The 12003-nt window shown below is 36.7% G+C and overlaps 1 protein-coding gene and 1 long non-coding RNA gene across 3 annotated transcripts in view; one reads left to right on the top strand and one right to left on the bottom strand.

Annotated features, from left to right (window-relative positions):
• RUNDC3B (RUN domain containing 3B) overlaps positions 1–12003 on the bottom strand; it is a 53920-nt gene that overhangs the window by 2696 nt on the left and 39221 nt on the right. For both annotated transcript variants that reach the window (XM_065666452.1, XM_065666453.1), the window contains 2 exons: positions 2290–2436; positions 1760–1875 (listed from right to left, as the gene is read on the bottom strand). In XM_065666452.1, the coding sequence (XP_065522524.1) occupies positions 1760–1875; positions 2290–2436 (263 nt within the window). The remainder of the gene's footprint in view (positions 1–1759; positions 1876–2289; positions 2437–12003) is intronic.
• LOC136007930 (uncharacterized) lies at positions 2320–8077 on the top strand. The gene is made up of 3 exons (XR_010609913.1): positions 2320–2384; positions 7517–7584; positions 7964–8077. It is a non-coding gene; the product is annotated as an uncharacterized LOC136007930 (long non-coding RNA).

Raw genomic sequence — 12003 nt, forward strand, 5'->3', positions numbered from 1 at the left:
ATGGTGAACAGAAGGGTCCAATTCAAGGACCAAATACATTATATAGAAATTGAAGTGACCTTCCTAACATGTCAGTATGAAAGACCTAGTTTTAAATTTCTCATAAAGGAGTAACTGAGATCAGGATATATTTCTTTAAAAATAAGCATGTTTTGTTTTCTAAACCTTGGTGATTTGAAGTGCATTAGGCTCCGACCACTGAGAAAAAGCCTTAGAGTGCAGGAGTGGCGGTGCAAGTATCTGCCCTGTCATCCAAATGCAGTTGAGAGTTAACATTAAACATACCTATTAGGTGTAAGTCTGCACTGGACCATTTCTCTATTCTATGCCTTCCCAGAATATCCATTTCAGTTATTTTGCGCCAACTCCACTAATAAATCATATTATAAAGAATGTGGTCTACCAGCATCTCCCTATTTCATCCTCCTGGCTCACCTACAGAATAGAAAATATCACCTTAAAACTAGAGATTAAAATGATTAAAGGGTCACAGGTACAGATTCTATAGATGAGCCAGTCTACCAGAATTTTTTTTAAATCACATCTGTAAAGTAGCATTTCTTAAAATTTGTGTTCTTGACAGGAAAGTTTTACTTATTAGAAGGATGTAAGGAAAAAACCAAACCAGCCAACCTGCATAAAACAGATGAAGAGCAGTGTAGCACTACTGGGCACGGACCTCAATTTCAAAAAATATGAAGCTAAAAACCTGACTAGTAGTACCGAGAGTTAGCCCAAAGGTATTTTAACAGCAGGATCACATACAGTATCTTACATAAGTATATTAAAGCTTAGGTACTGAACCACACTAATTTAGTATTGAGATGTTATTCTACCTTTAAAGACCCTAAACTATTATTATCAGTGGCTTTGCCACATTTACAGAAGTTAAAGCATGATTTCAAATGGTTAATATTGCGAAAAATCAGTTGAAAGTAGATCTGCACAAGAACTCTCATCATAATAGCCATGCTGATCGTGTTTCACTTTCTCTAAGCTCACTTGAAATCATTTAGATTTTAAGATTGCTTAGTTTAAAAAAAAAAAAGTTCTAAATTTTAAATGCTGATATTTTAAAGTTACAGTTGCGAACTCCTAAGGCCCTATATTGTCAAGTCTATTTAAAGTTAACATTTGATAACAGGGTTTTTTACAACAATTTATGTTCTGCACCCAAAATACTACTGTTTCTGAAGTCTTCCAGCATTTTTCTGCTTTTCACATTTATCCACAAGATGGAGCAGCTAAACTTTGATATGGGTGCAGATTTTGAAGGGGGGGGGGGCTGTGCATTACATTTATATACTAGCATGGTCCTCTCTCCATTTTACCAGAAACACTGTCAAGCTGCATCTCCACAGATGAGAATGTTGAATGCAAGATGTAAGAATGACCGTGGCAGTTATAAATCCAGTGCCTTTAATCTTTATTTTAAGAAACAAAAAAAGAAACTTAAGATTTGTGTTAGAGCAGAAAGACAACAGAAGATCCTCCTTGCAGCTGAGCTGTCTCTGCTTCTGTGATGGAGAGGGAAGATATACAATGTATTTTAAGTTTAACTTTAAATACACCATGAAGTCTTACAATTATTAGGGGGAAGCATCTTCATAAATCCAAACTTACTTGAAGTGTAGTCCTTAGGGAAACTGAAAAAACTGTGCTGTTCAATACATAGTTTGTTCACACTGAAAATCATCTCACAGGGACTGAAGAGTTATGTAGAACATAACTAAAGGAAGCCACTAGACTGGCTCTGTACCTTCATTTAACAAGTTCATTCCATCTTGCTTCCCATCCTGTGAGTGACCTGGGTCCAGAGAGGACTGAGAAAGACTAACTTCCGCTGAAAGCTGGTCCAGACTTTGAAAACTTCTCCTGCAAATAAAGTAATATTTAATAGTAACACATTTAAGGATCTAACCAGATATCCTCATTTCTCCTTTAAAAGTTGGTAGTTTTAAAAATACAAAACAAAACAAAATAGGCAGCTCATCTCTCCTCTCTTAAAGACACTGTTTCTTTTTGTTTTCTTCCTAAAGCAATTATTTCCTTTTTGTTTATTTGTGGGGTTGTTGGCGTTTTTTTTTCCCCTCCAAATTTATTTAAAGGAGGGAAATTTTTATGACAAGCAACAGAAACTGGTTTTCTTCCTTTTTCCTGACAGCTGATCCTTATATACTGTAAGAGGTAGTTCCCACAGGATATGTTTCAGAGTATGCTAAGGGGAATGTGTAATTTTGAGTTTTCCCTATTCCTCTAAAGGCAAATCAAAATAAATATTCAACTTACTCATCCCATTGTTGATTGTGCTTTCTATAGAGTAGAGTGTCCAAGGCAACAGCATTGACATCCAGAGCTCCTGGGGAAGGCCACTGATTGGTGAGGTGAGTAGTTAATTCTTGTCTTGATCTCAAGTCGTTATTCTTTAGCACAGTCCTATGAATACAACAAGCGGTAAATCTCAGTCTAATAAATGCAGTTCTGTAAGGTACAGAAAGAAAAACAGGACAAAGAGTCCTGACCAAGCTGATGTTCTACTTTGAGTGACCAACAGAAAGCAATTTAAACTGTCCATTTTTCCTAGGGGAAGCAACTTATGAAACACATGTAGGAAAGAAAGTTGAAATTAGGATCTTTCTGCAAAAGCAATAAAAAAGCAATTGCATTTGAAAGATTCTTTCTGCCAGCATGATGGTAATTAACAGGCCAACTATTTTGCAAACCAACTAAGCTAACGTGATGTCCTTCCCCCCATTCAATTATTTTTGCAGTTTGACCACAACCCCACAGCATCCCACCCCCCATAACTGGCAGAATGAACTAAAACCCAAACATGTTAATTCTGTTGTATGCTTCCAGATAAAATATAACACAGTTATTCAATTTTCTACCATCCTACAGTTTCTAGTAACTTTGAGTTTTTAAATTACAGACAATGTTAACTGAGTACCTTACATGTCCAGATTAAGTTTTGGTTCGTATTCCCATGAAGCAGACCAGTTTTCTAAAATTCTGGAAATCAGGAAGCTAATGTGCCAATATGGAAATTGTCTGCCAGAAGTCATACAGAAATAAGGAAAGTACATGGTTCAGGCTCCAAGACAAGATCAGCCTTTTACTGCTGTAGAATAACTCTAAAAACAAAAGTAGTATTTATTGATAACTCCTAAATCCTCCAGTCCGTGAAATACTAGGCGATCATTAAATGCTACTTTATAACACGTCTGACTACCTCTGGTCCAAAGCAAATAGCTACCGCTATTGTATGTCTGCACCAAATTTACTCAGGAGGTCAAAGCCAAATGCCATGTGGTTATCTGAAATGCCAAACTGAGTACCAAATTAGGTAACTACACATGCATTGATGTGAATTAACAAATAACACTGTCAACAGGTCTATTTTTACAATGCAGTTTTTGTTCTGCTGGTATTTGAACTGTTTAGACAAGAACCTCATTAGGTAAGGGCATGTAACACCACCCAAAGAGCCAGAATTTCCCATGAAACAAGGTAAGACAAAACTGAGTTCAGCAAGGAATCTTTAGTAGCTGAGTTTGCGAGCAATTTTGCAATAGGAGGTGGTGAAGCACCATGCTGAACAAGACTGTTTGCAAGGAGCTTTTCTCAAGCTGAAGAATCCCCCCAGTGTTCATGAAAATAAAAAAATCAACTTTTCTACCACCTGGGGATCTCCCCCCTCCACTCTCAGGGGTCTGGAGGAATAAGCACTTTGGCAACCCAAACCTCTCAATAATTTCAAGTATCTTGTATGGTATTCACTTCCCCATGTAATTCCCCTAATCCCATGGGGTACATCAAGCATTAAAGGTATATTAAAGGCTTGCTGATTTAAGGAATCTGGAACAGTGACCTAGCAAGTTCTTACGATGTTAGCCAGTTATTCAGGAGGACTTCTTGTATGCTTTTGTAGTTTTGTCACAGGACACAGTTTGTATTAGCAACAGTAACTAAATGCAAATTCATACACTTACATATGTTTAAATTCCTGTTTGGACAATTCCTGTTTGTTGTCACCACAAAATTCAGCAGTATTTAATTTAAATAAATTAATTATTTAAATAAATTTATTAAATAAACATCCTGAGCAAAGACAAAAACTCTACATAGCTACAGACAAGTTCCTAAGAGTGAAATTTTGTCATTTTACATAGTTTTCTATATTGAGGATTTTCCCACAAATCTTTATGCTATAGTAACCTGGAATTTCAGCCTTTCTGCGTAGAAAAATAAGTTTTGATGGAAAGACTAGCCAAACTGCTCCACAGATTTTAGCATAACAACATTCGAAGACAGTTTGAGCAATACTTAAAGCACTCCACCATGCTCAGGAAGAAAACCATGCATCAAGGAGGATACAGAAGTAACTATTCTCCTCTTAAAACGTTTATGCTTTTATTTTGAATCTTTAAAAATATATAAAAATAACTTTGAATATATAAAATCAGTGCAAACACAGCATTCAGGATATATATAAAAAAATACTAGAACAGAGAATAGAAAGTTAGACAAAACTATTCACAGCAGGTGCTGGTAGTTACCACCTATTTTATCAGCCTTGTAGATTATTTAGCTGTTTGCCCTGCTGCAGCCATTTTTTAAGTATCACGAGATTTTACTGCAGCAAAGACTTATTAAAGGCACTGCTTGTGGACAGCAACTCTCCTAAGATAAACAAAGGCAGTATCAGTTTATGCATATCAACCAGACTTATTTTAACAAGGCATTAAACTGCACGCAATCATAATCAAAAATCACAATCAAAACCAGACTCATTCAGGTTGGAAAAGACCTTTAAGATCACAGAGTCCAACCATTACCCCAGCACTGCCAAGCCCTCCACAAAACCATGTCCCTAAGTGCCACATCTACACAACACTCATCGTCCTCGCAATCTTAATCACCATGTGGCAAAAATGATCCTGCCATAAATACTCAAAATCGGGAAGAGGAAATGAGATGAAGACAAAAGCATTTACTATAGAAAGGAGTTACAGAGGAAGGAAATAGGATCAAGTTTTAATGGAAAACAAACATACAAATTTCAAAACACTTGGTGTGAAAAAATGCTGCACAAGATAATTTGAGTGCTGTCCTGCTTAGTCAGAAAGGAAACAGGAGCTCTTTCTAGCAGTTAAAAGCTCTCAAAAGACAATTCATTTTATCTAAGGCAGACTGAAATTCTACAGGACTCTTGCTCCTCAGAATGCAAGCACTGTAACCAGTGCTGGTCATCTCTAGGCTGTGATAGTGCAGGGTTTGAAGTAGGACTTTTTCTTAGTGATCACAGTGAGTACAATGAAGGTTATGAGCTTTCCTCTAGATGTTTACTGTCAGGCTGTTCAACTAAAAGAAAAATATTACAATTAATAAACTTATCTGCTAATATAGCAAAATAAGTTTGGCATATAAAATCTTTCAAAGGAAAAATGAGAAAAAAGCCTTCATGGAGCAAAAAGAACTGAAGAACTGGTGAGGAGGTACAAATGGGAAATAGGGTATTTGTAAAATTTAAAAATTTCACAAAATATTCAAGAATAAAATGTAAAATGAGAATTTTCTGTTATTTACACACATGTAAGGGAACTACTGAGCAGTTTGAGCTATGATTCAAAAGTGTTACCAAAAGTGCACATAAAAATAGTGTGGCATAACATGCACACTTCTATGTAAAATGCTGGTCTGTAGTAAAACACAGTGAGATGGAATGGCCTATGCACAAAGTGTTTATCTCTTGTGTCTGTTCCCGAAAACAAACTGCTAGCGAGAAACACCAACTGAAAACCAGAATTACCTTAACGCCTGCAGACCAAGACTCAAAGGCTAGATTTTATGAAGGATATTACCTTATAACTTATAAGCATAATTTATATGGAACAAAAACCATTATACATCATAAGGCTAATACTGAAAATCATAATAATGCAGTTCTGTTTTAAAATAAAGTTTAGGTAAATATTGTTCTGGGGTTTTTGTACTTGTGATGGTTTAAGGACAATGCAAGATAAGGTATGTAGACCATATGTTAAACCATTTAATAGAGGAGTAAAAGCAAGGATATTCCAAAGAGGCAAGTGGAAAAGTAAGAGAGATAAAAGGATTTACTATAGAGAGAAGTCAAAAAAGAAGGAAATACCATCAAGTTTGAGTTAAAATGAGCAAACACAACGAGCTGTTAACTCCTTGTCTTCAGACTGGAAATGGAAAACTTGAAAGCCAAAAAGAAGATAAAAACAATGACTTCAAAATGTAATAATCTCAGGAAGGTAGTTGGTACATGGAGAATATAGTGGATCTTAGTAAGAGATTGTATGATTGGTTGCAGAATGGAAGAAAGGCAGCATATGATACATGGCCGAACAGGGTATCCTGAACTGACACAGTGAGACTGTGGAGTGCAGAAAGTTTTGTGCAGAGCATGGAGCATATGTAAGAATGTTTTTTGATAGTAGGGGTGTTAAACTGATGTATCGTACATCACCTAATCTAGGCATGAAGAAAAACCTTGGTTGTCTGAAAGCCTGTGAACTTCCCCCCCACCATCCACTAACTGCTGTCTTCTCTACATACTGTAATTTCCATCTCTGTATAATCATGCTGGCAAAAAGTAGCACAAGTTCTCTTCTATGATCTGCAGAAATAAAATCATTTTATGTAAGAGAATCATAATGCACACAGTCTCACCATGTTAGCCCAGGTTTTTAAGTTATGACATTTAAATTGTGGTGGTTTTTTTTTCATGTCTAAACAAAGAAAAAAACCCCACACAAATTCAAAATGCTACTGCAACTAGTAACTTACTAGGAAAAAAAACCCAACTTGTAACAGCAAAAGAGATGGGAACATCGTCTCAGTACTAGAATACATTACAAACTAACAAATATGTGGTTTACATCTACATTTTTTGTTATCTACATCAGGAACTGCTATGTAAGTTGAGCTCCTTTTAGAAAACAATGAGAAGTATTCAGTAAAAACATCCTGCTAATGAATTCCTATCTATTACAACAGAGTACAGATGATTCATTAGGTAATCAACACTAACATACTCCCAAAATTAGGAATAAGTGTCTGCTTGAAGTGCAGATACATATGCACCCTCCAGGCCTGTAAATTTGCTTACTTTTATTAAAGAGTAACAGCAACAGCCAGAGTATTAACATCAGGCTTATACAGCTATTCCCAGAAACCTCTCTGTGTGCTTTTGACTTCCAGTCCTTTAATTGCATATTTAAGAAGCAGGGAAAAGTGAGATTAGTGAAGTCTCATGATAAACATCCTTCCCCACTAGTGTTCACCAGGCCTGCCTTTGTCAGGTACTCTACAGAATAGTAACCTGCTGATTTCCTCAACTTTTACTATTTTAAGTTGTTTATTTCATGATTTATTATTTTAAGATTATTTATTAAGCATAAGCAGAATATCATTATGTACGGTACACACATAATAATAAAATGCAATTGACAAATTACTGCTCATTTCCATCCCTGCTCTGCAGTATGCTGCCCTTTCAGTTGTTCTGGTACAATCACAGAAGACCCACCCTCAAAATGGATCACTGAAATGGTGAATATTTTAGTTTCTGTTTTTAAAGAAGCTCTTTTTTTTAATGTAACATATAAGGTAACCCTGCAAACTGTTGGGTTTGCACTAACATTGCTTTGGACAGCTCAGCTACCTCTCAAAAGGGTAAGAAATTACTCCTTTGAATTAACACATCTAAGATTTCTGCATCTTGAAAGTGTGACCTGACTTGATTGACCCATTCCTGTATGCAAAACAGAAATGACATAAACAGGTGATTATCTTTGGTCACTTACTATACTATAACTATATTACATCTGGGAATTTAATAAATAAGTAAAAATTGATCTCATATTTAGTCCAAGCTAAAATGGAAAAGCCTTATCTTGGTAACCACATAAAATTTCCTGTCTCGTTTCAGCTAGACTGGATTTCCAGTTTCCCCTGGATCAAATCTAGATTCGTGCCACTGGAAGCCTATTCTGAAAGACCCATTTACACAGATTTTTTGTCCAATAAAATGACAGTTCTGTTTCCAATTATACCTATGAAAAACCAGTAACTTCTTACCTGCAAGTTTAATTTCTCCAAATCCAGAAAATGCCAGTCCAGTTGGCAATTTGCCCTCCTACCAGCAGATGAAGACAGGAAATAAACCAAACAGACTAATTCCTTAAGAAAGGGAATTATATCAGATGAATGCTCCAGTTCAAGAACTACCTGAGTAGTGAAAAGTGAAAATAAAAGCTTAAAAAATAAAAACATTTGAATAACAAAGAACAAAAACCAAGCTTTAAAAACCTTTGTTTAGGACAGAAAATATGGAATGCAAACTGAAACTGATAGCATACATGAATATAACTAAAATCTGTAAGAGCAACTCTAAAATAAAAGGGAACTCTCAAACTGTCAGTGCTGTAGCAAGACAGTGAGTTGTCTGGACTGGTATGTCATTGGACTTTGAGAAATTAGATCAGCAGGTATGAAAATTAGTTACTTACCAGTAGAATTTGATGCTGCAATGTACCACCTCTTTCAGGTTTGTGCCCTGTGCACAGACACAGTATTCCCCAAATCAGATGCCGGAGCAGTTAAATCCCAGCAGACTTTCTAACGGCAGCTACTGCAGTGAGAAAAAGCAGGCATGTCCTATCGCACCACATTTTCTTACTATTTTGGACTGGCTAACAGATCTTCATGTGTCACAGAAACAGGCCTAGTTGTGCCACAGAACAGATGCTGCATTGCGTTGAGGCTCTCAGAAGTTCAATAGCCATTATTATTTTGAAAGGCCTTACTTACCCCTGCTCCCAACCTTATAATTCTACATTGAATAAAAATACTGGAATCTGGAATGCATTAATTACTTATGTCTGGTAACTTAAAAGTTTTTGTGTTTGCTACTTTTATGCAATGCCTTCACCCATAGAAGTGCAGCTATGGAAGAAGACAAAGGATGCCACTAAGAAAACAGATTCTAGTATCACACATCAGAGGTTCAGAGAAGGGGACACTGCCATGCCATTGTCATTGGGCATGCAAAATGGTCCCTACAATTCTCTAATCCACTGGGGGTAGGAGGAGGAGGAGACAGAAAATGGGGTGGGAGGGAGGGGGAAGAAAAGACAGACCAGAGAGGAGAAACTCCTTACAAAAACTAGTATTTTTCATTTTGCTCTGAACACACCAACAGATCTCGTCCATGAAGACCCTGATAATTTTAAAAGCTTTTAAGTATTTTAAAATTTAAATTTTATTTTAATACAAAACTTTTAAGCCCCCTTTCTAAAAGTTCAGAATAAGGCATTAAAATATGAGGGTTTAAAAATAAATCCCTTTCTATCCACTACATTTTGCAAAGTACATCCTTCTCTTCAGGCTGCTATTCAGAAATGTTTGGCTTCCTGTTGCACAATAAACCCATGCAGTCCCTCTGGATTCTAAGAATAGCATGTCCTCCATCATGTTGGAAGCTTGGTTGCGCTTTTGTTTAGTTCTGCGTATTTCTTTGCTGGGCCTCACTCTGTACACTCTATTCTGAATTGCAGGAGTCTGCCCATGTACTCTGCCGAGATGAACTTTTCTTAGTTATACCTTTAAGCAAAGAGAAAACTCCTACTACTCTACAGGCTTCCACTGCACTGAAAACAACTTCCCTTCCTGCTCTCTATCCACACCTCTGTAAATAGAACAGGGGTACAGTATTGAAGCAAACTTCGAAAGAAAGAATTCCACAAAACCAAAATCCAAAACACTGTCTGAACAAAAGTTTTACCATCTGCCAAAAGCTGCACTATATTTTCTACACTGTTAAAGGAAAAACAATGTGCAGACAAGTTGAGAAAAGGAGCTGAGAACAGACCAGACTGCAGTACTAAGGATTTAAAACTGCTGCTGCAAACTTGGTCAAGATAGAGGATGTACAGGAAGCATTACGAATAAAAGCGTAGCTAATGTGAATTATGGTTTGATAGCAAGGATACATGAAAGCTTTCAAAGGAAACAAGGACTGGCATTCTCAATGTTTACATTCTAGGAAAGAAAATCACCGAGACCAAAGATGACATTTTAATCTCCTGCTGCCTTTCAGTGAGAAAATGAAGTAGCTACAACAAATCGGATTTAATGTACTGATGCAGTTGAGGAATTCAGTTTCTTAAGAAAAAAAAAAGCCTTACAAGCACACTATCTGAAAAAGAAGGTAAGAGTACTAAAAAAGCTATCCAGATTCCCCAGTTCTCCAGACGATTTTGGTTTTGAGTGAGGATTGCAAAGCTCAGCAACCCAGACTGAACATTCTGCTTCTCTGGAAGACAGGATACATTAGCCTGAGCTCAGTGCAGTGCTAACATAGGGGAAAATAGGCTTCTGGACAGTTTACTCCAACAGTCAGTGCCTGAGAGTGAGGCATGAGTGACAAGCTGTGTACAGCTCACGAGTGGAAACATACACAGAACACTTTTTGTAAATAAAGCATCATAGAAACAAACTGTCTCTCAGGGTTGCAACTAAATTGTCATTTCCTGTGATTACGAAGATATCTGTATTACCCAGACAGGAACTGCAGTATTGCTGGACCTGACAGCTATATTAAAATATGAAGAATGGGACTACAAGCACTGTTTGGGGTTTGAAAAGGCTGATCAATTCTGAAGTAACAGCCAGACAAATTAAATAAATCTAGCTTTAAGATTTGCTAAAACATACAAAAAATTCTTAATTACACAGACAAGCTTAATACCATGTAAGACCATGAGTGTCCCTGCAATTTAGTTTGAGTCTTATTTGTGCCATAACCAAAGACAGAATTCCAAACACAGAAGAGTTCTTGACTTTTCTTTCCTCCACATAACACCAGGACAAGACAGGGATATAGGAAGGAACAAGAGAGGGAGATAAAAAACAGAGGAGCATAAAATATAGCATAGCCACTGAATTTAAGAAAAAAATTTTCAATATATGTGATAAATAAAATAAAAATTAAAAAAACAAACTATTGCACCAGCTGGGACAAAGGGACTGTACCATCTTACACCAGGCACACCAGCCTGGAAACCTGAAAAATACCTTATGAGGAAACCCATGTTGGAACACATTATGTTAAAGTGATTAGCTTTTATAACATCAGTGAGTCACCATGCAGGAGATGACTCAGTATTCAGAAAATTGATGGGATCTCTCTTGTAACCAGACATCAATATTTAACATATATAAATATCAATTTCAGATGCAGAATCTGAACTGTAAAGTAACAAAGATCAGCAGTTTGCCTTAGATAGAGGCAGTGTATAAGGCAAAATAAAGAATTAAGAAACACTGTAAGGTGGTGGTGGGGGGGGGGTTAAGTCTGTTTAAGCTAAGGTAGAGTTTAACACAAGGATGTTTTTGGCAAACAGTTCCAGATTTTGCCCAGTCACTTCTTTGCCTGAGCTAACTTCAAGACAGTGGTCTCCAAAGTGAGGTGCGTACGACAATCCTTTGGGGTACAGGAAGAAAATACTTCTTGTACTGTCAATGAAAAGAAAGTGTATACTTCATCTTTGTCTCACCCTTTCTAATTCCTATTTTCGTGTATGTTTTTAATGTACATAATATATTAGTACAGTAGTACACGTATAGAATTTATAAACAAATAAATATCCCAATATTGGGGGAGTGCTCATAGGTTTTTACTGATGGGGTGCAAGATCAAACATCTCACTGCCCCAAGAGACATTCAGTATTCTTTGCAGGATCTTAGAGAACAAAGAAATGTCTGCCTTTGTAAGTTTTGAATACTCCAGCATAGAGTTCCTTGATGATTTGGGATCCCTCTCCCATCATGTTTTGAATGATAATGGAATTCCAACTGTTTTCTTCAGTTAGATATGCCATGAATAACACACTTCTTTTGGCTGTCCCCCTGTGCGCTGTTATTTTTAAGAACTTCAGAGCTGTTAATTTTAACCACTTTAAGGCCTT

The sequence above is a fragment of the Lathamus discolor genome, chromosome 2, assembly GCF_037157495.1.
Source record: "Lathamus discolor isolate bLatDis1 chromosome 2, bLatDis1.hap1, whole genome shotgun sequence".
In the NCBI taxonomy this organism is placed as follows: Eukaryota; Metazoa; Chordata; class Aves; order Psittaciformes; family Psittacidae; genus Lathamus; species Lathamus discolor.